General features: G+C 37.4%; 1 protein-coding gene across 7 annotated transcripts in view; it reads right to left on the bottom strand.

The window, feature by feature from the left end:
* Window positions 1-27,148, bottom strand: part of INPP4B (inositol polyphosphate-4-phosphatase type II B) — an 864,684-nt gene that overhangs the window by 61,537 nt on the left and 775,999 nt on the right. For all 7 annotated transcript variants that reach the window (XR_012378034.1, XM_025874245.2, XM_073892293.1 and 4 more), the window contains 2 exons: window positions 19,305-19,417; window positions 15,253-15,407 (listed from right to left, as the gene is read on the bottom strand). Coding sequence is in view for 6 of the 7 variants with exons in the window: in XM_025874245.2 (XP_025730030.1) it covers window positions 15,253-15,407; window positions 19,305-19,417 (268 nt within the window). In the remaining variant the exon portion in view is untranslated. The remainder of the gene's footprint in view (window positions 1-15,252; window positions 15,408-19,304; window positions 19,418-27,148) is intronic.

Raw genomic sequence — 27,148 nt, forward strand, 5'->3', positions numbered from 1 at the left:
TGAACAAGATCAAATCAGGTCTAAGCAAAATGAACATAAAAATAACTCATGTATATGTTACAGTACTTATATTTTTGTATATATATGTTATGTATATGTTTATATACATACATCTATACACACAGGTATATATGTATATATATATAACTACTATCTATAGGTAGGCTTTCACAGTAAGTCAAAGAGTAACATTAAAAAGATTCATTGCAATTCACTTTTCCATTTCAGTTACTTTATTTGGATCATAAGTCCTGCAAGGCTGCAAAATTCATTTTGTCAAAAAAAAAAGTGGCTTTAGACTATTCTCTGAAGTGGTTTTACACTATTTCCTCAAACACAGAGATCTAACCTTGCTCTTGTAATTCTGTATATGGTCTTGCTGTTGCTCTGAGAAGCATATCTTTTCCCAGTTCAGACCCAAGGAGGGAATACCCTGTCATTCTCCAGCATGTCTGCTCTTACCCACCACCACAGCAGATGCCAGGTACAGAATCTTCCTTTGAAAATCCTCCCACAAAACTTAGCTAAAGGGCTAGTATCAACTTAAGAACAATATCCAGATTAAAAGATAATTACTTTATTAGGCATATATTCATTAACATAAAACACTGTGAAGCATTGGGCCAGAAGATATCTCGTTTCCCTTCCAACAGTGATTCAACAGGAAAAGCATATTTATAGATCTCTATTCTGACAGAAATGAAAAAAATCAGTGTTAACCACATGTTCAGATTTTTCAATAAAATATTTATCTTATGTCAAAATACTATATTTTGCCTTTAGCTACCTTGGCATCAGTGGAGATGTAAGGCCACGTGATGATAATGGTGCAAGAAGTTTCTTTACATGTGAATAACACCACTGCTCCAACAGTTGCTCATTATTTATTTATTTATTTGCAGAGACATGGCAAGAATATCAGATCGCCTAGCATTTTCCTTCAAGGAGAAATAAACATCTATGGGGAGTGCACACTATCTTCCTCGTGGCAACTTTCTCTTTTAGCTGCCGGGGAACATATCAGTCTAGATGATGTGCAGAAGCGTAAGGCTTGTCTCTGTAAGGGGGAGAGAGCCCCGTCTGCCTGGAAGACCCTCTCCCCATCCACCCTGGCCAAGGGGGCCCAGCCATGAGAAACAGGAAGAATTTCATAGAAATGAAACTCATCAAACTCCATATAAATGAGAAAACTTTTTCCCTCCTACCCTCCACACACATGGCTTCAGATTCTTTCAAGATTCTTTCAGTTTTCTTTTTTCTTGATGTAATCAAATTAGTTAAACCAAAATTTTGCTTCCATTATGAACCAAACTCCAGGAGGAAATGAGTAGAGTTTAGCAAGATATTGGCAACATGTACTAATACCATTTTGACATTTAGCTCAAGAGAAGGATATTCAAAAGGCAGTTGCTAACTTTCAAATTAAAGTTAAAATTTTTTAAATACACATAAATTGATTTTTTTAATTAGCACCTATATGCCAACATCCCCCAATTCTGAAGGCTTTTAAAAAACTTAATATTCTTTTCATTTTCTTTTCATTCCCAGCAGCCACACCAAGAGAGTACATCCTTCTTTTGTTCTTCAAGGGGTGTGGGTAAAGGTGGAAAATAAACATCCACACATTTATGCTAAAACTATATAAAGCAGACTGCAAAGGAACATGACTTTCTTTTACTTGGCAGAAACAGAAATGGAAAATAATTTCTATTTTCCATTATGGTCTGAAACCATAACCTCAGTAATGTAAAGTTTAAATTTATAAAAGAACTTTAAGGATTGCATTTGGGGGGATTATAACTGACTACATGAATATCAAACCGTATTACTCGCTAAAAATAGATTTATTTAATTCCCAAATAAAGCACCATTATTTAGAATTAATTTTCAATTATGTACAGTCTCTTCTGTCTGTTCAGGAATCACACAATTCACTAGGGACCTTTAACTTATTAACGTGCACAATAAAATTGTATTTATGAAGTCAAACCACCGAGGAAAAAAAGATTAAACTCAGCAAACGTTTGCCAGAGTCTGGGCTTTCCAGAGGCTGCCAACCACTCATTTCTCACGTGGTCAAGCTGGACCCATGGCGGCACCGCACAGCTGCTTCTGTTACCTCTGATTTTATGACCATGTACTATTTAATCATATGTACCTTGCAGGTAGGCATGTGAGGTTTTGTTATCTTATTGGAAAAATGGTTTTTTTCTTTTCTTTTCTTTTCTTTTGCGACTAGAGATAGTGGAGTTTTCAATACACGTATCTATTTGAAGAGCTGCTGCTATAAAATCAGTTTGTTCTCATGAAGAGGAGGCATTTGCTTCCTCTTTTCTGGCAAAAATAATATCTCTTGACAGCTCTAATATGCTGTTTTCTCACTTTTGTTCCAGTAGTTCCAAGAGAAAAAAAATACCATAAAATCAAATAAAACTATCTGTGTTATAAACATTCCATCTCTGAATTCATGTTATAAAATTAAATTATGGAACAGAAACTGAAGAAAGGATGATATCTATTGTATTCTTATTTTCCAGAGCAAAAGAGCAGTCAAGGTGATTTGCAAACTCTGAGGCATATAAAAATATAATGCTATTATTTTCTCAAATAGTTGAGGGGACAGATATCATTTTGAAAACACATAAATTCAGATGTAAGAGACTGAATTTTTTTTCCGGCAGTTTGAAAATACTATAAATCAGTATTATTCAACTTGATTTGACAAGTGCTAAGTATAGATTTAGAAGTCTTTAGCTTAGGATAGAAGGGATGCTTTATGTGGTTTTATTCTTAGGTATTTAAATCCTGCCTTGTTTTAAAAAGAATTTAAGGCAGTTTAAATGGATACATAAAATTCAGTAAGATATCAAGAATGAAAAGTGGGAAAGAAACAGTAAATGCAAGGGTTATAACATAAAAAGAAATTAGGAATGAGGCCACTATATATTTTTTAAAGGCCCATTAAGAATGCTATCTATTTCTAGTAGATGGATCACAGAATTGGCTGTGAGCTTTTTAGGAGTCTCTACAAAAAGGAAATCACGAAATTAAAACTCACATGCACACACAATCACATCCAGCTACCCCATTCCCATACACAAATGTACACATGCACTGGAGTTGTTCTGGAGAATCATAAACAAACCTAATATTAATGCTGTAGAAAGGAATGCAAAGACTATTCACAGAGAGGGAACTTTACAAGGTAATAAAAAATACCTGCAACACAGATGAACTTTGAAAATAGTATGCTAAGTAGGGGTGCCTGGGTGGCTCAGTCGTTAAGCGTCTGCCTGCAGCTCAGGTCATGATCCCAGGGTCCTGGGATCGAGCCCCGCATTGGGCTCCCTGCTCAGCAGGAAGCCTGCTTCTCCCTCTCCCACTCCCCCTGCTTGTGTTCCCTCTCTCACTGTGTCTCTCTGTCAAATAAATACATAAAATCGTTAAAAAAATAGTATGCTAAGTAAAAGAAGTCATTCACAAAAGACCACATATTCTATGATTCTATTCATGTGAAATGTCCAGAATAGGCAAAAGTGACAAACATTTTCTAAAATTATATTGTGATGATGATTGTACAACTTTGTGAATATACTAAAATCTATTAAATTGTACAATTTTAATGTGTGAATTTTTTCTTTTTAAACTTCAGATTAACAAGGAGTTAGTTTTTGACATAAATATATCTCATATATTTCATGGGATTTTTTTTTTTTAATTGAAGTATGGTTGAAACACAATGTTAACTGTTTCAGGTGTATAACGTAGTGGTTTGACAAGTCTCTGTGTTATGCTGTTCTCACCACCAGTGTAGCTACCCTGTCACCATACCACACTATTACAATATCATTGACCAGATTCCCTATGCTGTATCTTTTATCCCCTGACTAATTGATTCTATACCTCTAACTCCCCTTCACCCTTAAGTGGATGAATTTTATGGTATGGTATGGTATGGTATGGTAGGTGTATGTGAATTTTATCTCAGCAAAACTGTTAAAAAGGTAATACCATCCTTACACTAGACCAGAGGTTATGAAACCTAAGTATGCACCACAGTCACCTGGAGAGTTTGTTAAAGCACTGATTGCTGGGCCGCACTCCTACAGTTTCTGATTCAGTAGGACTGGGATGAGGCCTGAGAATCTGGATTTACAACAAGTTCTTGGGGGATGCTGATGCTGCTGGCCTGGGAACCACTCTTTGAGAATCAGTGCATAGACAATATGAATAATTGCAAGGGCTGTTTCTTTTACTTTCTTCAGTGTAGTCTGAGGAGTCACACCAATGCACAGTTTAGTACAGACAGTTTGATGAGACACCATTATGACAAAGAAGGTGGTAGCAATAAGCATAGTACCAGTAACACCTGTAGCAGCATGTACTTTTTACTGATCGTTACTATGTAACTATGTTACTATGTACTCTGTTATGTGCTTTGATGATCATTATTTAATTTAATCCTCACAATAGCCCTATGAGATGAAGATGCTGGGGAAATCAACACTGCAATAGTTAAACTTTATCAAGCACTTACTTGATATTCCTGTTACCAATTTCTTCATATATACGGTTTCTCTTTACACGTAAAGAACCCAAAGGCTCCTAGGATTTTCTTCTCACTGCAAGAAGTGGAGAACCAGGCCAACTATCCCCAAAGTCCTTCCTCTTAACCACTGACCTACACTCACTACTCTTCACCAAGCTGGCTTAATTCTTAGATTTTAGAGGATTCAAAGCAACAACTCCACCAAAATAATGCTGTGATACTTGAGAAATACTACATGTGATTTTTTTTTACTATAATAAACTACTAATTTTCTAAATGATATGCTTTATAAATTACACTCTTGATCCCTGTAATGATGTCATTCACACTCATATGAATCCTGATAGACTCAATGAATGGGAGAGAATAGGGTGTAATTGCACATATTATATTTTTGCTCACAGGACTTGAGACCATTCTCCTCGGGCACAAATGCATTACGATGGACATTTGAACTTTCCTGTCATCTGTGATCTTTCTGTCATGAGAAAAGTTTACAGCATTTTGACTACTTTTCCATAAACCTACTGACACCCAATTTAGTTTTTTATTAGACAGTGGCCAATGAAGACTTTCAGTTTGTTCTCCTGGGCTAAAGACTGGAGCATTATAAGAAAAATTCAGGTCAGAAGGAGGGTTGAAACCTTTCTATGACAGTGTTTACCCAAGTAGACTAAACACTCTGATGAAGGCAAGAATTTTTACACAGTACACTGATGATACATTGATTATAACAGTTTTTGTTTTATTCTTCTGGGTTTTAGGACAAATATAACAGGCACATCAAGTCCATGAATTCATTAATATCATTGCTTAGGACAAGGCTTAAGGTAATGATTGTTCAAGTGACACTTGTGGAAAAAAATGATTAGGTGGTTTAGTGAGTGACTGAGATTTGGGAAGCATTATAATATGGGAGCTAAATGCCCCAACAAATCTGCCAACTTTAAAAGCAAGCTAGGTCTGAGATAGAACTGTGATATTTGTTTCATATCCACGTGTTTAATTCTAAGTTGTTTCTCTCTTTGAAGGGGGTGTTCGGGTTCAGCAACATGTGGCTACACCCACTCACTTCCTTTACTCTTGCATCTCATCTTTTCAGGAGCAGAAACAGACTTTCTAGATTTTGGCACATCTGAATGATGTGGTTTCCACATATCACTTAGGCCTGGATCACCTGCATCTCTGGCTTTTTAAAAGAAAACAAGCCCTTTCTAGGACCAGTTCCTGCTACACCTCATTTTCCAAGTGCAAAAGCATCAATCACCTCCCCTATTGCCCCTGGGTGTGTGTGTGTACACGTGTCTCAGCTGGAAGTCTCTGTCCCTTATCTAAAATGGACCACTAAAATGTCTCATATCATGTCACAGGCTCCTGTCAAAACACTCCATTTCTCTGTCCAAACCCAAGAGACCCTTCTGGCCTACTCCATTGTGCTTTTATTTTCTGGAAAAACAAAACAAAACAAAAAACAAATAAAAATATTTTTAAAAACTATCATTCCTGAAGCTCTCTTATCTAGAACTTGACTTAAACAATAAATCAGCAGTTCATATATGCTAGAACCCTTTCATAACTGGCATTATATGCAAATCTCCAATATATGAAACATATAATAAAGATGAGATGCTAGAAGTGGAAACACAGATGGCCAATCAATGTTTAGAAAGATATTCAATATCACTTATCATCAGGAAAATACAAATTAAATCAAGATACCACTTTCTACCCATCAGATTGGTAAAAACCTATCCAGTGCACATATTTGGGCATGTGGAAAATGGGAACACAGGTGCATGGGTTGAGGGATATAAATAGTATAGCTATTTTGAAGAGCAATATGGTAACATCTACTAGAAATGAAAATATAAATATCTTACCACCCATTTCACTTTTATGTTTATTATACTGGAGAAAGTCTCATACTTGTATTCATGGATACACTCATGAGTATGGCTACTGCACTGTTTGTAATAGCAAAATATCAGAGACAACATAAAATTCAATAGGGGAATAGATAAATTATGGTCTATTCATATGAGGGAATACTATGTTAAAGGAGAGGACTAGACCTATTTATGAATGTAGATCTTTAAAAAAAACAAACAAACCTGATACCTGCGGAAGACAATGAGTTGTTGGATGTGCCACACATGATGCTTTACGTAAATACAAACACTCAACAAATGTGATGAATTCACAAACAGTACCTTTACCTCACCCACTTAGATATTTCTAGTCAAGAACTCCTAACTCCTCCTTGCTGCTTCCCTAAATTATATTCATCCTCAAGATACAGCTCAAATCCTACCTTCCCCAGGACCACCCCTGCCCACAGTGATTTCTTTTCCCTTCTGATCCACTCCAGTAATAGAAGTTTTAGGCATGTGGACTCCTCTGTCTCATACTATCCCCGTGGGCATTAACAGAGGTTCCTCCTATAGAATGTAATGTTTACATTTACATTACATTACAATTCTTAGTGCATAGCAAGAAGTCATTGATTACTAGCTCTTGTTCTTATTACAAATGCATTTTTCCCCTTTGCTTAGCATGGTACTCTGCCGTAGAAGATATTCAATAAATGTTAACGTTTGACTCTGAATATGGTGATGACATACTTCTGTTACTGATATATTTGCCCGGGCCATCTCCTGAGGTGGGGTTCTTGGCTTGTTATTTACTGGATATCCTAGATCACCAGTGAGGTCTGTGGGCATTTGAGGTCGGACATGCGCAAGTTCTACTCCCTGAATGCTGAGGCGCTGCTGTCCGGGATGGCATATGGTCACTAACCCTTTGTTCCAGGCTTGGTTGCTCCTAGATTCTCCTGATACCATTGGCAGGGTTCTCACAACATTTCCAAACCATCTAGCCCATAGTCATTGAGAGAGAGTTTAAGCCTTTTAGAAACCAAGTATTATTCTTGGGGCTTTTCTTTTAAGACCTTAAAGACCAGGGAAACTCAATTCCAGGAGTATCAGAGGAGGCATGGAGGAGAAACCTGGGCTAAGGAAGAATAGGCAAGGCAGGTGGAGAACATGGGGAGCAAGCAGACCATCTGATACCACTGAGCACAGAGACTTTCAGTTAGTGATCTCATTTAACACAACAACCACAGAACAGAGAGATCGTTATCCCTACATTACAGATGAGGAAACTGAGGCCTGGAGATTAATTTGTCCAAAGATGTACCGACAATGAGTGTTAGAATAAGGATTCTCCCGCAGATCTGCTTGACTTTAAAAACTCATGTTTGTGGCAGAAGTTAAATCCACTTCAATTAAATTCATTTTGTTTCCACAAACAAAATTAAAAAAACTCTATTCCATATGCTTATAATTCTAGGCCATCAGGTAATAATTTCAAGAATTGAAAGAAGTGACTTATTTGAAAAACAAACTGAGGGTTCTAGAGGGGAGAGGGGTGGGGGGATGGGTTAGCCTGGTGATGGGTATTAAAGAGGGCACGTTCTGCGTGGAGCACTGGGTGTTATACGCAAACAATGAATCATGGAACACTACATCAAAAACTAATGATGTAATGTATGGTGATTAACATAACATAATAATAAAAAAAAAGAAAAAGAAAAGAAGTGACTTATTTGGGAAGGTGTGTGTGCAAAGCTGGTAGGTGCTCTGGATGACAAGCACAGGGTCCCATGCCACTAGAAGCAGAAAACAAATACTCTACACAAAACAAATTAGGAAGAAGAATAGACCTAAGTCATGACTTTTTTAGAATCAAACAATACAACATGCAATAAATGTATAAAGATTACCTAAAAACAGCACATACGTTTTGTTCAGAAAGTTGAAAGTTTCTCTGTAGGTCATTCTTTGATTTCTCCAATAAGCTCAGTTCCCTTTTGGTAGTATATCAGTGGATATCTTCTTAAAGGATACTTGCTCCAACATGATTTTTTAAAAAGTGTATTCTTTGCCACTATCTTTCACCTTACGGTAAACTGAAGCAAAAACATCCTAATGGGGTCAGTGTTCACATAACTATTAGCAACCCTACGATGAAGGTGACTCCATCTGGGCTTATTGCTTTTATTCGTCACAGATACAGACTGAAGGAATGCAGCAAATACACTACTGAAGTTCTCCAGGGAAGAGAGAACACTTGGTGCTAATGGGAAAACTATTCCCGCTTAGGCTGCTCTACACACACACAGCCCTTTCAGGCAGTCAGGACATAACTGAAAGCTTCAATTACCTCTGCCTACAGTGCATATTATTCACTTTAATATTTGAAATAGCAGAGAATATGACATAATAGCAGCTTTTCTCTGACTCATACGATCCAACAAAAGTAAAGGAAAAAAAGATGAAGTGAAAACAAGAACAAGAAAAGAAGTTTTCTATTTGAACACAAATGAACTACATGACTCAAAAGTAAAACCCACAAAGAAGTAAGCCAGAAATAATCTTTACTGATGGACATCAATCGGTTAAGGGGCACTTATTTATAAAGCAGAACATTTCATCAGTTAGGAAATAAAAACAAAATAAATTTCAGGTGCCTCATGTTGAGAATATGCCATTCAACAAGATAAAACTCAACAAGTCTGATGAGCCTTTCAGTCTTTCTCTTATGAATTCAATATTTACTAAAATAGAGTGATGAAAGCCTTGTATCTAAAGGATGACAAATAGGTTATATGCTGAAATGAACCCTGATTAATCTTACTAATGGCATATCAACTATCTTAATTTTAAGGAGCCATTATAGAATGACAGACTGCAGAGTAACGTAGAGTAAGGAAAATAAAAGGTACAGACAACTGTACCTTTACGGTGTCACAGTGTTACATTGCAGACACACATAATCCCGGGGTTCCTGTTAAGGGAAATAAGAGGGTACTGGCATTTTCATTTTCATATACTTTTTAGTGGCTCTTAAATTTCCCAACACAATCATTTTTGATAAAGCATGGCATTTTATAATCCAGTCAAATTTTGTATTCTAAAATCCATTCCTAATTGCCTATTAATGAAATACAAGCTTAAAAGTCCTTACTAAAAATGCTTCCCATAAATGCACTGGGACAAAATGGCTCTTAGCATCAATGGAGATTCCATAACCAAAAACTGAGAGCTAATACTGCATTATCCCTTTCTTTTAAAAAACAATCTGCCAATTATGCTGCCACCATTTTTGTAAATTTCCCCTAAAGAGGATTCAAGGGAGAATTTGTCAATACACGTACACTTCAAAACTCAAGGAAAGGATAGATATACCAGGTTTATAGTCTTACCACAAAGCCATTAAACTAAGTTACTGAAGGGTGGTAGGTTTAAATGAGGTCTACTTCAGTCAAGTGATTCGCCACCTGGTCTCCACCCCAGAAGCTGGTTTGGGGAGGGACTCCTGCCATTTAGCCCCCGAGCCCCCCAGGGTTTCTAAGGACAGTTGAGAATCATTGTTTTGGTCTTGCAGTTTAGGCAGCTACCAAGAGTTCCTTACAGAGCCAGGTCCTTCCAGTTACTCTGCTAACTCGGCTCATTTGAATAGGCCCTTCTGCTACTTCAGTCAAGCCGACTGTAACCAGAGACACGCATCAGGAGTGTGCGCCTGTGGGTAATACTGGCTATGTAGGAAAAGAGAATGACATTTTTGAAAATAGTACAAAGGGTGGATTCAGATAATGAGTTAAGATAGGTTTTTTGTGGCCTGTTTGTTTTTGAATCGGTATCATAATGTCTCCAAAAGCTTTCAATTTCGTCTTCTGGAACTTTTGTTGATAAATATGTCACAACTGAGTAGTAATCTCATGTTTAATTCTAAATGCCTATGTATGCACAAAACTCCTTATATAGATGATCTGAACATTTTATAAACCTGTGTTATTCATTCATTCATCTACTCATTCGCTGAGTATTTATCGAGAACCTACTATCACTAGGCATGTACTGGGAAGATTGCAATGGACAAAGGAGAACCAAAATACCTGCTCTCATGGAGCTTATTCTGCCAAGGGAGTTTCTGACTAAGCAGCCAAATGAAGCTTTACTTATTTCTCTTTATCTATTACATTTCATTTATCCATAAATAATCTGAAACTTACAGAGAGAAGCAAAATGCAATAGAAAAATTTAATATAGATAAGGAAAAGTAAAACCCAAAAAACAGCAATGATATTATAACCTTGGTGAACTTTAAAAAAATCCAGAGCAAAAAGCCTGAAAGGTGGTTAGAATAATTCAACGGTAAAATAAACTGCAACTGATGTTAAATAAAGTAAAAAACCAATATTTTCAAAAGCATAAAAATCAAAGTCCTCTAAAACACTGATTTTTTAAAATCTAAGGTTGTGTCCCAGAATATTAAAATTCTTAAAAAATTTAGATCCCTGGGTCTACCTCAGATCTTTCCAATTATAAATCATAGTTTTGAAAAGCCCCAGAAGCAGTCCGAGGCACCTTTTAAAGCCACTGTCTGAGGGTGGGATTTCCTAGATGGCAGACCGAGGAGTTCTACAAATCCTCTTTCTCCCAAAAAACGATGAGAATGGAAAATACAGTCAAATCAACCACTTCAGGACCTTGGTAATCAACGGAAATCAAGCAACATGCTGAGAACTGTTGCTTCTTGGAAAACTACCCACAGTGGGGAAGCGGAGGGGAAGTGTGTGGTCTTCCTGCCCCTCTCAGCTCAAGTTCTACTCTGGTGAGCTGGCGGTGCGCTGGACTGCACTGAATGCGGACAGTGGAAAATGCCACTCCCATGCATTGTCCAAAAACAGCAGTGCTCTTCAGGCAAACGGATGCTGACAGTCAACCTCTTAGCTAGCCTGAGATAGCAGTCCCACTGGGGCCACTCCCAGATGACTAGCTGTTCATCTAACCAGAGATCCTGAAATGAGAGAGCCATGGAGGGTTTTGATAAACTTTCACACATCCCGGCCAACTAGGAGGACCTAACAGGTCTGGTGGAAATAAAAGGCAGAGTAGGTTTGAAAACTCCTGAACTCTGAATAGGTTCACAATCCACAATCAACATCAAAAGAGGTTGGAAGCTTTATTGGATTGAATTGTTGGAGTGCAACCTCTGGCTTATCATTAACCACTGAACTACAGACACCGAAGGACAACCCCAGGAAACAAGGCTTAGACATAGAAGTAAGAACCAAATTGCTATCTTGAATATAATTGAAAACATAATTAAAAAAAAAAGACAAAATTGTTACATGGTTGTGAAAAACAGAAGGCAACAGAATGAATTCCTATGTGGACTGTTCTTCATTTATTCAACCCCTATTTATATTTGCTTTACTATGGACCAGACACTGTGCTCAATGCCCTAGTACAATGGTGGACATAATAGATAAGGCTGAAATTAAATAGTTCATATTCTAGAACTAGGGTCTGCTCTTCACAGGTCTCAGGATTTGGGGCAGATTTCTCTAGTCTTACACACAGTCTCAAATTCCTAAAAGCACCTGGTTTTTAATGATTTATATGACTTATATAATACACTTGACCTTTGAACAACACAGGGGTTAGGAGCACCAAACCCCTGCACAGTGGAAAATCCATGTATAATGTCTGAGTCCCCTAAAATTTAACTAGTAATAGCCTACTGTTGACAGAAAGCCTTACTGATAACATACACAGTTGATTAACATATCTTTTGTATGTTATATGTATTATATACTGTATTCTTACAATAAAGTAAGCTAGGAAAAAGAAAATGTTATAAGGAAAATCATAAGAAGATAAAATACATTTACTGTACTGTGTTTATAAAAAAAAATCCACATGTAAGTAGACCCATGCAGTTCAAACTTGTGTTGGTTTGGTCAAGGGTCAACTGTAACAGATCTGAGGGAGTCAAATACATTACCAAATAATTTTAAGTGATAGTATTTTGTTTCATTTGGTACAAAGAAAATAACATTAAAATATGACAAGGGCACTTACGTTCCAGTGCTCTGATACTTTCTGTCTCAATAGTCTTTGCCAAAACATTCTAGAGCTCAGTTTCATTATTTATAAAGTAAAGCAGATTTGACTAGATTTCTAGGGTGACTCTTTGATGTCAAATCTATGACTCAAATTCCAAGGGCATACAATAATACACATTAACATAAAAATACTTACAAGAAACCTATCCAGGCCTACTTTAATGAATACAATCCATCCATAATTAGCACAGCATTTGTAAACACACGCACACTTTAAGGTGGAATTTAAAGAACTATTTTCTTGAATAGATAAAGCATTGCATTTGAAACCTTATTTATTAGAATTGGCAGTAGACTTTATTTTAATATATGGTATTAGAGTCAAAACTTGTCATAATATATTCACAAAGATTATAGGGACCATAGTGATTATATTTTACTGTACCTGAGATCAGAATGTTAACATCATGACTCTTGATATTTATTTTTTATTTACTTAACAAGTATTACACAGTAATCACTCTGTAATCACTTTACATATATCAATTCATTTAATCCTCAAGATACTCCTCCGAAGAGCTACTATTATTATCACATCTGTTTTGCAGATAAAGGAAACTGAGGCCTCAAGAGGTTGACTAACTTGCCTAAGGCACCAACCAGGTAGGAGGCAGTAAGACATTAAACTCGCTCATGGCTGGGGCACCTGAGTGGCTCAGTCAGTTAAGCGTCTGCCTTTGGTTCAGGTCATGATCCCAGAGTCCTGGGATCCAGCCCTGCATCAGGCTCCCAGCTCAGCGGGGAGTCTGCTTCTCCCTCTCTCTGCACCCCATTGTTCTCTCTCTCTCTCAAGTAAATAAATAAAAGCTTTAAACGAAACAAAACAAAACAAAAAACCCCTTGCCAATGGCTAGTAAGTGGCATATAGGCTGCATTAAAACTCAGGTCAGCTGGCTCCCAAACCCCATGCTCTCATTTACTGGATAGTGCCAGAAACCATAAACCAATAGGCTTGTACTATAATACAGAATATCCAAAGAAGGAAATTATGGCAGTTATTAAAGGGAAGGACATATATCATTTTCCTTAAACATATGCACACACACACACACACACACACACGCGTGCCCTCACAGACTCACACAGCTCTCGTGCATTCACAAAACCAAATGATAAATTTGACAGATTTGAAATTTATAAAAAAATATGTATATAAATATAAATATAAATATAAATATAAATATATATAGATCCCCCAGAGAAGTGGTGGTATAGAAGTTAAGATCTTCAGTGTTTTTAGATTAAAATTGTTAGACCTTACATTTTTTAACAATCCAAAAATGAACCCTATAAATGTTATGTTGTGAGCAAGTATGTTACATATATAATGTCAATTTTATACAACCTTTATGCAATACCACACTATCTAGTTTTATATTTTAACATGTATATGATACACCTTTTATTTACCAATTTGAAAGAATCATGTTTCTAATTTAAGGGTCCTCTTTTATCTCTGCCTTAAATAAACAACAATTGCATCTTCCAGATAATTCGTGTTTGTTGAATCATTGTAGTCCTCTGGTGTGTATCTGGCCTATGATAATCATGTGTTCCTCTTCTCCCCACCTAGTACCTTTGCTGTAACCATAGTGATATTTGTATTCTTTTTCTTCACTTTAGAAGATTTCAGCTTCAGATTCTGAATTCTTCCTATTAGTGCTGAGAGATTATTTTTAAAAGAAGTTTTTTTATATCAACCAAGTGCATTTTATATGGCTGAGATGTTCATGTCAGGCCTTGAAGACATCCTCATACATTTATCAAGAAATCATAATAGAACTCCACTGAACAATGAAAATGCCAAGCGACATGAAATGGGGAAACAGAGGGGGCTCCAGAAATCTCTCACGTAGTGGGGAAAGCATGCAGGCACAAGGCATGCGCAGGCAAGCGTCCACATCCCCACTGAAAGACTGCAGCCATTAAAAAAGGCGGGGGGGGGGAGGGGCGCGAGCTAATGATATGCCAGATAGGAAGCTGCCCTCTCTAGAGCAACAGGACATTCCTTTCTGGAAATACAAGAGTGTGTCCCATGCTATCTGGTGTGCTTCTGAGCCTGTCTTTGCAGCAAAAAGACAATTAGGTTTAACTTTTTAATTAACGTGTGTCCTTCCTGACAGACACTGTGAATGAGACACCTTTTCCTCCCCATTATGGCTTAGACTTTAGATTTAATTACTGTGGAAATGAATCAAGAAACATGACTTCAGGCATAGCATTCTAAATGTCGGCAGAGGAACAATATTAATTCTCTATTCTAAAGTATCTGTGTCAGCCCACCTTTATGATGAGTGATGTGAAAATAATTTTAGGAAGGAGATGACCGACCCGGAGACCCTACAAGACATTGCGAGGATCACCTGTTAGTTGCGGTCAGGAGAGATTTTCTGTGGATAACGACAGAGTTTTATGTTGTACATTTTCATAATTACTAATATATAAAGAAATTGTTCTTCAAGTTATATATGAAAGGACCAGAGCCCTTTAAAACTTAGATCTAAATGAGTTCATAAGCTGTTATCAAAATCCGGCCACCTTCTCTTTTATTGCCTCAAATGAGCAGGGGGAATGCTTAATATTATTTTATCTTTCATGTCATGAGCTATGAGCCATGGAAATGCAGTGAAGTCACTATTTAGTCTGCCAGTAAAATATATATTTGGAAAACAAAAGCCCCCCAACTTTAAAATGGCCTTAAAAGAAAGAAAGTTGCAGACATGCAGGCTACCTTCTCATACAATCCAGGGCTCGGATAAAGAAGTCCTTGTGTAGCTGGTGCTCGTCTCTCAGGATTGAGCACTGTTCCAGAGTCACCGACATCGATGTCCTGTCCTTGGCACTTTTGCAACAGGTGAAACGAATGCCATTGAGTTTGCGACAAATCTGCAACACAGACATACAAACAGCTCGTTGCCCATCTGTAGATGACTCTAAAGTGTCGGACTCGTCTATAAACACTTCTTACCTAAACATGCCAAATTTATGTGAATTCATGATAGTCAATTGGTTCAACCTGCCCTAGCAAATGAAACACATTATCTTTTCATTTCAAAAGCCAGGGGAACAGATTGAATTTATTTAGTTCTTTCTATGTGATGTGTGAGGTGTGGGGCTGTTGAAGCCATATGAGATGGTCACTACCCTGAGAGGGGGCCTGAGCCGTAGCGGATGATAGTAATAATCACCGCTTAGGAGCAACACCTTAATTGTGAAGGGAAAATGAAACTAGACTTCCTGGATCAGACACTTGGTTTGAATCCTAAATAGCTAACATCTTCTTACTTTACATTTAAGAAACCTTTGCGAGTTTTGGCTTTAGGTTATGAGATTTCAAACATCTACATGGTGCCATGAAGCAGATAAGTGAACCACTAGCCACTCATCAATGCAACTAGTAAAAATAAGGACACCAAAGGGTCACTGTTAAGTGCACATCTACTCTATCAGGTATAATGTTAATAAATTTCATATAGATTTGCTCTTTTAATTATTTTTTAAAATTATTTATTTATTTACTTATTTATTTATTGAGAGAGAGAGAGTGCACGGGTACACACACAATGGGGGGAGGGGCAAAGGGAGAGGGAGAGAGAAAGTCCCAAGCAGATTCTGAGCTAAGCGTGGAGCCTGACACGGGGCTTGATCCCACAACCCTGAGATCATGACCTGAGCTGAAATCAAGAGTTGGATGCTCAACTGACTGAGCACCCCAGGTGCCCCTAGTTTTGCTCTTTCAATAACTGCATACGAATCTTGGAGGAAGATGTAATCATTCTTATTTTACAGATGACAAAACTGAGGCTTAGCTAGGTTAGTAACTTGGGCACAACTGAACAGAGCCCAGGATGCTAATGTAGGTTTGCCTAATGCCAAGAACCAAGCCTTTAGCTTCCCTTCTATTCTGTTTCTTTTTGCAAATTCTTTCTTTTTGTTATCCCAATGTAATTCAAGAGAAAAATCTCTGAGCCACAATAATCTCTTGCCTCATTTTCTTATGGTTAACAGGTGAATAATTCCATTCCTTTCTCCCTTTCTCTTCCCTGTCCCATGGCAGGGCTCTGATATGAGAGACCAACACTACATTAGTATCAACAATGTTAATCAACATGCACTTAAAATAAATCTAATGTGATATAATACAGTCTTGCTTTATTACCTGCTGTCAAGGAGGCCTTAACAGTTAATCTGCTTTGAGGAAAAGATATACTAACACAGTTTATCAAGGGTTTTTACCATGTTTTAATTGTGATTCTGATACTTACACTAGGATTTACAACTCCTTATTAGACCTTTAGTATTTTCTCACTATTTCCAATGTAAGTGACTAGAGAAATATAGCAAGATTTCACCATATTTTTTTTTCATCTGGAAGACTCTAATCTTTTCAAATAAAGAGTATTTCAACATTTTTAATATAAAACAACAAAGACTTGGCTATTCATATTCATTATAATGAAATATAGACCTCAATGGCCACTTATGAGACAATGATTTTTTTAAAAAGATTTTATTTATTTATTTGACAGAGAGAGAGCGAGAGAGCACAAGCAGGGGGAGGGGCAGAGGGAGAGGGAGAAGCAGGCTCCCTTCTGAGCAGGGAGTCCGATGCAGGACTGGATCCCAGGACCCTGGGATCATGACCTGAGCTGAAGGCAGATGCTTAACTGACTGAGCCACCCAGGTGCCCCTAGATAATGATTTTTAAAAAGAATGAATAGTCTTTAAAATATGTTGTCTCTAGTATATGCAACTATCCTACTAAGGATATTTAGTGTTCTACATTTAACATAAAGAGGAGGCGGGGCAATTCAGAGTGAGCAGGTTGGGTCTTGGTTTCCTTATTTCTATAGCTCCTTTGAACCATATGAACTTAATTTAATACACTTGATTGGCATGTGGTCTCTTTAAATTCTCATTTTTTATTTTTAAAATTTGATCAAGACAAAACCAAATAGTGTTATTTTTTTAAATGAGAATGTCAAATATTAACACAGTAATATATAATTAATAGATTTTTAAAAGAGAAGAGAATGAAACAGAGACAAATAAAAGCTTTTTGGAAAATGTCAAAAGGAATTTCTATATTTTTTTATTTTAAAAGTATTATCCAAGTCCTTGATTTACAAAAAGGATATTGAAACTGAGGTATCAGCTACAGAAATGCTGTAATAATAATGTCAGTGTTCCTACATAATGCTAAATTTGCACATTATGGGTGCCATGTATTTATCAAGGCAGTCAATCATCCATTCAACAGTTGAGCTGCGAGAAAGCCATATTTGGTCAGTGTTTAAGTTTCAAAAAAGAATTTTCAGGAAATGAATGAGATTTATGGGAAAACATTTTTATACATTCAAATGGTAAAACTACATAAACTAAGAGAAAATATACATTTGTGTTTGCACATGTACATCCTTCATTTATCAATTGAGACACAACTTCATGATATGTATATAGTGACATATGTATATGCTCCTAAGTTGTCAGAAAGCCTTGGTAAATGATCAAATTACCTTCCTGTTATCGCATTATTAGTAAAAATAGCAAAAATAGCTCATGACCTACCTTTGTGAAATTTTTGTGAGAATTAACAACCACAGGAGTCTTTGAAGACATAAAAAGCAGCCACCACTGGGGGAAAAACTATTAAAAACAACCCTCCTGTAATGCAGTATGGTGCTAAATGGGACCAGTGTAAATGAGCTGCCTGAAAGCAATGTTTCATATTGTTACCTTTGATGTTCTTCCCTGGGGCTCCAAGAGGGCATGAAGGGAAGCTAAAGCAGCTTTCCTCTGCCTTGCTCTTGGTAAATTATTTTATATAGACTCCTGGTAAATTATCCATTCCTTTTTCCCAGAAGAGAGTAAGTAATATCGGATTATAATTGAACACTGGCAATAGGGACAAGGGTTTGTTTTAAATGCTCTTGATACAGAATGAATAGAGTTATTTTAGGTGATTGGTTACCGAACTCCAAATTACAAAGGCAACACTGTATAGGAACTACAAATATGGCATTCATCATAAAGATCTCCAATGTGGGCCTTTTCTGATGAAAAGATTCTTGCATTAGGAAAGGATCTTTGGGTCTGAATGCTTAACAAAATTCATAAGTTCATGTGAGCTATGCCTGAATTGTTGCCAGACAAGAGTTTCAGAAATACAGGCATTATTCTCTCCCTCACTCTGGTAGAAACCTGGGGTGGGAAATAAGGCAGAACTTCTGCCCTGAGGGTGTCATTAAATGAGAAAGAACCATAGAAAATATAGCTCATGACCCCAAGAGCAATCCATCAGTAATAAATTCTATGCTAATATCTAAATTAACAAACGCATTTACAAGCTCATTAATTGAACAAGATGTCCAGGAGCCTTACTGAGGCCAAGTCAAAGATCTGATAACCACATTCTGTTGCAACCATTTCTCTAGAGTAGCACTTCAAAATCCTGATTGATATGGGCGACTGACATCGCAAACATGGACTATCAAGAAAATCACAGATGCTTCATTTTTGCCTCAAAGTCTCAAACAACATCCAGGATATACAAGAAAAGCCAATAGGTAAAATTCTTTCTTGTTGAGTGCATCTTCTTCCATCTTGTGTTCTAGTGTATTGATAGAACTACCGACAGCATTGAAAATGCCTAAACCCCTGGATAATGGAGAATGACATCTGGTAACCCAAAGTGCAGGGACTGGACTCTACACAGCAAATACTCTATAATGTTTGCTGGTCATCATGGTGACAAGGACAAAGATCTGGCTGGAGAGTGCTTACCGTTGCAGCCAACCACATGATTTCTACATTCTTTCTTTTTTTGGCTTGGATATTTTGATGGAGATTTTCTAGTAATCCTTTTAAATCATTTTGTTCTTGAAAATGTGAAATGTCTGGGGAAAAAAAGGAGAAAGAAAGGGGGATCGTGTTAGTATTAAGCTGACCATGGAGATTTGCTCAATATATGTACAAATAGAATTTCCATAACAACAAATAACATTTGGAGCAGAGAATATCTGAGGATAATCATATTTATTAATCTGAGGATAATCATAGATATCAATCTCTCCAGCTTTATTCTTTACTTAGAAATATGCCTCAGCCTCCTACTTTACCTATTCTGTGCTATTGTGGTAATGTCAGTTTTCATATACTATTATTTTACTAACAAGGGAAACATTTTTGATGATGAGGGCAGCCTCCCTTCAACCAAAGCATGACACAGATGAGACATGAGATATAATTTTACATCTAAATATAACCACTTTCTGCTACTAAGTAGCTAGTCTGAATCAAGAGGATACTTTAAACTGAACACCTCAGGGGTGGAAGAAATCTGAAGGTTCAAATAAAACACAGGAAGTCAGTTTCCACAGCAAGATTCCTTCACTTTAGGACTATGGACATTTTGGCTTGGATTACATTTTGTTGCAGGGAACGGACCTATATTCTGCATTGCAGGATGTTAAGTAGCATCAGTGGCATCAGTGACCTCTACCATTTAGAAACCAGTAGTACCCTTCCTGTGACAATTGCCAGATGTTCCTCGAGGGCAAAATCTATCCTGGTTGAGAACAACTGCTACTAAGGAGGACAGGTACAGCATGGAAAGAAGGAAAACATGAGAGGTGATAGTTAATTATATGAGATAATTAGAGAGGGAGCAGGAAATGACTGATGCTCAGATCTCTACCTACTAATAACTAAAGCATAGGTAATAAACGGCACACATTTTATATTAAAACCTAAGGCAATGCACATCATGACACAAATGTCCCTGACACTTGGTAAGATGGGGTCAAGATCAGAATATAGATTGAAACAAAAAGGCTTTCTGAGAGAGTTGTTAGATTAATGCTGTACAGTATGAAAATGTGCTCTAATGTTGAATCTACAACTCGAAGGATGAAGAATTCCTAAGAGTTTTAATTGAGTTTGAAAACAGGAGAAAATCCATAAGAATAACATGGACTGGATGTAGGCTCTCCAGTAACAGTGAAGCAAAACTGATATATTCCTGAATCAGATCTCTCTCTCTCTCTCTCACAAACACACACACACACCACAAATAAGCTGTAATCATAGTGTGACTTTGTACTTTCCCAAACTGTACCAGATGTTTCATTTTATTAAAATAATACATCTGAGTAGTTCTTGATCTTAGCTCCAGAGAGTAAGTATCCTAATGAACTATACTAGCAATCTGTATCTGCCAAAGAGTGAAAGTGGTTGGTAAAATAAAAATATCCATTGAAAACAGTTATATATCATCTTGAATTTCATGACCACAGAATAGGGGAAGGTCAGGTATAATTGAGATGCATCCTTATGTTAGGGTGATGAGATTAAAAATATTCATATAAAATATATGCATGATTCCACTGTATTAGTTTCTAAATGGAAAAACCATCAAAAGTCAAACCCTTCCAATATAGCTATAGATGATTCTCTTAAGACAGACAAGGCTCCCCCCCTTTCATTCTTCCCCTCATGCTATCTCGGAGGGGGAGACAAACCATGAGAGACTATGGACTCTGAAAAGCAAACTGAGGGTTCTAGAGGGGAGGGGGTGGGGGATGGGTTAGCCTGGTGATGGGTATTAAAGAGGGCACGTAATGTATGGAGCACTGGGGTTACACACAAACAATGAATCATGGAACACTACATCAAAAACTAATGATGTAATGTATGGTGATTAACATAACAATAATAATAAAAAACAAAAATAAAAAAAGACAAAGTTTGACTAAAAACATCACATTGCTTGATAGGAGACTCTCTGATATATAGAAATTTTAATAGGACACAGCCCAAAGATAAAGGGAAGAAGGCATAAGGGAATGCCTTGAAGACAGTTACAAAACCAGCTCAAGACTCTATAGCTGACCAAAGGAAGTAAGGACAATAATGCCACTTTTTAATTCATACTCACGGAATAAAAGAAACAAGGAGTCAGGTCTAACATCTTTGCCCTTAATGAACTAAAATTTAAGCAGCCATATAAAACTATGTATGGGTATATCATTAACAGGGAAAGTGGCTTGCCATCGTTGAAAGGAAAAACTGGTCAGATCAACGAATGAATTTATTTGTATAACACTGTATGTGTGTGCATGTGGGTGCTTATGTCTCTCTAAACACGCATGTAGGCAGAGAAAGACATCGGTCATTGTTAGGCTGTAGGATTTAGAGTGATTTTTCAACTGCCTTTTCATGTCATTTGAGACATTTAAAATAAATGTGTGCTGTTTTTAAAGAATAAAGTTATTTTGAGAGAAAGGGAGAACACAGTATATGCATAAGAAAAGGAAAGAACCCAAATTCTTAGGATACAAAGAGCTGACCTCAAAGTCTTCACAATTCAGTAGGGGGAGATACATTTTTAAACCATCATTAACTGTAGTGAAGTGTACTGTGGCCTATGGCATTAAGTAAGTAAAAAATAGTAATAGAGACCCAAGGGAAGGAGTAAGCAGTTCCATAAAGAATAGTTGGGTAGGGAAGGGTTTCTAGCAAAGATAATGCTTCGTGGCTACAGAAAGCATTTGAGGCCCAGGAAAAATGTCAGCAAATGTGTGGAGACATGAAGCCGTACTGTCAAAGCAGGGAGCTCATAGTTCGCTATGTCCTTGTTGGGCCTGGTCCCAGAGGCAGGAATTATGAAGGACCTTTTCTGCTATGCTGGGAGATCTGGGCTTCATCCTAAAAAAAAATGGAAGCAACTAGGGAATTTTAATAGGGACATAACCATATCTGAGATGTCCCTGAGGTCCTTTCTTTCTCTCTTTTTTTTTAAAGATTTTATTTATTTGTCAGAGAGAGACACAGCGAGAGAGGGAACACAAGCAGGGGGAGTGGGAGAGGGAGAAGCAGACTTCCGGCCTAGCAGGGAGCCCGATGCGGGGCTTGATCCCAGGACCCCAAGATCATGACCTGAGCCGAAGGCAGACGCTTAACTGACTGAGCCACCCAGGCGCCCCCTGAGGTCCTTTCTGAAGTCACCTGGTATAAATGGCTTTCGAATGTTTTTTGAAAGGAATACGGAATATGAATTTTACCTGCAGCATTATGCACACACGCAAAAACACACATACCCTTCTGTAACAAGAATTTTATGAAATAATACTCACCCTAATCACATACACTGTTCCCTGAATATATTCTGTTCTATTCCATGTGATGATGATGATGATTTTTATTATTATTGTCCTAACCCTCAAAATTGATGTAACAACCTGGAGTCAGCATAAAAAATTTGCAAATTACTGACTTAGGGCAACCCCCTGTCTAAGATGCTTTGGTGACTTTCCCAAGGTTCATAGTCAGTCATAAAAAAAAAAAAATCCCGTCTCCAAAATTCTTGTACCAGCAATTTTTCCCCAAATCTATGCTAGTGTCTTCACAATTAGCTGGTGGTACTAAAAGGCAGTTCCAGTATTAACACAATGAACCAGCTTCTTCAGAATTCTGAGAATCCAGAATAAAGTACAATGATTTTTCAAAATAATTTAGTTTCATTGTTGACATGAAGGTTTTTTAATCAGTCATTTAAAACAGACTATAAGGGTCTGAACATAAATGGTCATCCTTTGCCTATTTCTACCCCATAAAGATAGCACTTTAGGGATAGACAGGCATGATGACCCATAGAAATCTTCTTCCCAGGGCACACTTTATAGAAGGAAGTTATTTTGATGTTCTTAAAATTTTCAGGCCACTATTTCTATTTCTGTAATGATAAAACTTGCTTTATTCAGAGCACATCTCTACCAATTCAATACTTTGGTTGCTGCCAGTTTTTGTTTTTTGTTTTGTTTTGTTTTGTTTTTTTCAATCTGACAAAAATCCTGGAGGTTACAGAAATTCAGGTCTGGTTCTGGCAGGAAGTATTATTAGTAATGATTAGTTTGTGGATTAGTAACTGAGATTTCAAGATTTAATGACAGATCCTGATAAATCAACTGAAAATCCTGGTAAACAGGGAATATGGATTGGTTTTTAAAATTAGAATGAATCTCTTCAAATGTAAATATAGCCAATAAGTCTTGCTTTGTCTACTCACTCCTGCATTACTCTAGCGCAGAATTTAGACAGGGTAACTGAATCTCCATACCTATCTTAATAAGAGTATTCTTTTTTTCAAATGGGGTTCAAGAAAGTAATCATGTGAAAGGTACAAGAATGTTCACTGCATTTATTGTTTATAATATTAAACAACAGCAAAAAAAACCATCTAAGTGTTCATAAAGAGAATGGATAAACTGATATATAATCATGAAATATGATATCATGGAGAGACTCAATAAGCTTGCTACATTATATATGTATATATTGGCATGAATATAGAGTAAAAACTATGTTGAACAAAACAGTAAAAATAACAGGACTCGTGCAAAATAACAGTAATAATATAAAGTTAAATATGCAAAACTACCATATTTTTTATGGATAATACATGTGGGATAAAAATATGTATGCTAATGTAGAACACCAAATTCAGGATATTGATTTTCTCAGAGAAGGGAAAGTGAGGGATTGGAACTGGAAGGGCTGCAAAGGGGGCTTTCCTTCTATCTGCATTTTTTCTTACAAAATTTCTGAGGCCAAGTGATGGGTTCCCTAGTGTATATTAGCTTACAATCTGTCCTTTTTTTCTTGGTGTGAAACTTTCATAATTTTTTTTTAGAGAAAGCGCTGACCCAAGATTCCCAGAAAGTGACTTCCAATGCCAACTCTGTCCCTGCTTTGACATGTGGTCTTAGGTGAGTTGCTTAACCCTCGGTCCCTATTTTCTCAACCGAAAAATGAGGACAATAACCCTGCCATGCTTCATTGACTTGAAGTGGAAAACAATTAATAAAAGTCTTGGCAGAAGTGCCTACATTGTTAAATTCTGTGTCAACTCTGAAAGAGGAAGACATTAGCAGCTCTTAGGAAAGCATTCACAGTCTCAGATAGGATGCCAACTTTCTCAGGCAAAACTCCGAATTTATCCAAAGTAAGGTGCATACAGGTGCACACAAAGATCAGAATTACAAACCGTCACAAACCCTGTGACTGGTCTCTTACCACTCCTCCCCAATGGCACAGAATAGCCAAATTCAGAGTCACTTTTTACACCAGTTTTCTCCTTGTTCTGTCAAATGGGGTTTCTTTAAGATGACACTGACTTGAATCAAAGGTGGGGTGCCGACAAGTGAATAGGAATAGGACTGTAAACTCTTAGCCGATTGATCTGTGATGCTAACGAGGCCAAGGCAATAGCTTCATCACCACATGGTCATACGACTTTATGTTGCCAGAGAGGGTTCCAAGATGAAACTGCAATGAAAGCTGAATTCCCAGCACCTATTCCACCTGTTTCCCACTTCCTGGCAGGCACAAAATTTACATGGGATCAATCATACCCTCACTCTGAAGCCAACTGATGTAATCCCGTCCCCCGGAAGTCAGGACTAAGTTCAGGGATGGGCATCGAAAACGAAGCCACTCAGAACTTGACTGTGACCTCAGCAATTATTTCAGGGGTAGGCAAGGGACCTGTCCTGCCCCTGCTGAGTGAAACTCAGGACTCAGATGTTGAAGAGGGAAGAAAAGTCCTCTTTATCTTTGCTTGAGCAGGCAGTTGAGCATGCCTACCATCCTTTAGTCAAGAGACGGCCCAATGTAGGATAACGTCAACATTAAGAGTGGCTGAGTGATGAAGTAGGGCTGGAAAGTGTCTTTTCAATACTGCTAAGCCAATGAAACAACTTTCCCTTGAAGGGTTGCCCTGCCTTACCATTGGAATTTTCAGTTTTGTTAATAAAGTCTCTTGTTCAAGCCAGTTTGAGTCAGGGTTTCTGTCCTTGGCAATAAAAAACATGCTAAGGTGAAACACACGGTTATATGGGCGTTTTTTAAAAAGATTTATTTATTTATTTGAGAGAGAGAGAGCACGAGCAAGGGGGGGGGGAGCAGACTCTCCCCCCTGAGTGGGGAGCCTGACGTGGGGCTCTATCCCAGGACTCTGGGATCATTGACCTGATCCAAAGGCAGACGCTTAACTGACTGAGCCACCCAGGCGCCTCTATATAGGCATTTTTAACATTGGCCAGCCTTATTGCAAATGTGTATTGTTGCTTTAGAGGTGAGAAAAAGACAAATAAGTAAGAATGTCTCTGGAAAGCAACACATCAATCACTTCTACAGTGATGGACTTAAGACATGGCTCCACATTTTTTGACACTCCCTCTATTGAGAGGTGGAGTCTATGTACTTTCCCCTGGAATGTGGGTGGGCTTGTGACTGTCTTGACTAACAGAGTATGGCAGAAGTGATGCTACATCACTTTCGAGGTCAGGTCATAAATGACTATGCTGCTATTGTCTGATTCTCTTGGAACTTGGCTGTCTGTATTCCCTTGAGATGTTCCCTGTAAGAACCAAGGCACTTTGCTGGGAGAAGTCCAACCACATGGAGGCTCCTATTTAGGTACTCCACTCAATGGTTTCAGCCAAGTCCAGCCCTTGAGTCAGCATGGCCCAGGTGCCAGCATGTGAGTGCAGAAGCTTGCAGAGGACTCCAGTTCCTAGTCATTTAAGTGACCTCTTCCCCATCCCTGCCAATCTTCTTTCCAGTGGAGGTCCCAGATGTCATGGAGTGGATATAAACCATCCCTACATGTTCTATCTGAACACCTAAGCCACAGAATCTGTGAGCACAAATAAGATGCTGATTTTTATATCAGTAAATTTGGAATAATTTGTTACCTAGTAATAATCAGAACAACTACAAAGAAAAAAAAGAAACAAGTTAGAAGGGCCTGTACCTCTAAGTATGAAAAATGAACATATAAAGAACAGTACTTTCACAGTCCACCTTGGTTAATGCTATATTCTGCGATATCAAATCTTATCTATAATTAATTCTGAAATAATTATAGTTAAATGTACTAGGAAGCAAACAAATTCAATTAGGTGAAAACCATTGAGAGGTCTTAAAATTGGAAATTATGTGCTTTCAGATGCTGTAAAATCTTGAAAAACATAGAAAAAAGCCCCAGTAAAACTGGCTTTATTTAAATTATATTTCCAACTTAACAATTTATGAAAAAGGCAATATAAAAAATCAAATATCAAACTCCCCACCTGAACAAAGCTGAATAATATTTTGAACCTACACACTTTGTTTTTTTTTAATGAATTTCAAGGTTGCATCACCCATAGCAAATGAAAAGACAAACTTTTAAAAGTAATTGTTAAAATATATTAAAAGCAATGTGTTAAAAATTCTTTAGGAATTTCCTTACTCGCTATTTTACACTGAAGGCCATGGAATCTGGTGTGCAGGGAGGAGAGTAGAATTATAACATATTAATATTTTTTTTCCTATTTTCATTTTTTTTAAGAAAACAGTCACGATTGATTTCTGATTCTCCACAGTTTCAAGTCATATCAAAGGGTTGGGGGACGGTTTGTAGGTAGATGACTCTCAATAACTTACTTTCCTCAGATACCTGAGATAGTTTTATGCACAGATAGTAGAAAATTTGAGTATGAAAAGCAGCTTGACACAGATTTCCCAGCTCAGTCTTTTTTTTTTTTTTTTTTTAGAGACAGAGAGAGAGAGCATGAGCAGGGGAG

The sequence above is a fragment of the Callorhinus ursinus genome, unplaced genomic scaffold, assembly GCF_003265705.2.
Source record: "Callorhinus ursinus isolate GAN/ISIS: 27379988/994484 unplaced genomic scaffold, GSC_fseal_2.0 scaffold4, whole genome shotgun sequence".
Classification (NCBI taxonomy): domain Eukaryota; kingdom Metazoa; phylum Chordata; class Mammalia; order Carnivora; family Otariidae; genus Callorhinus; species Callorhinus ursinus.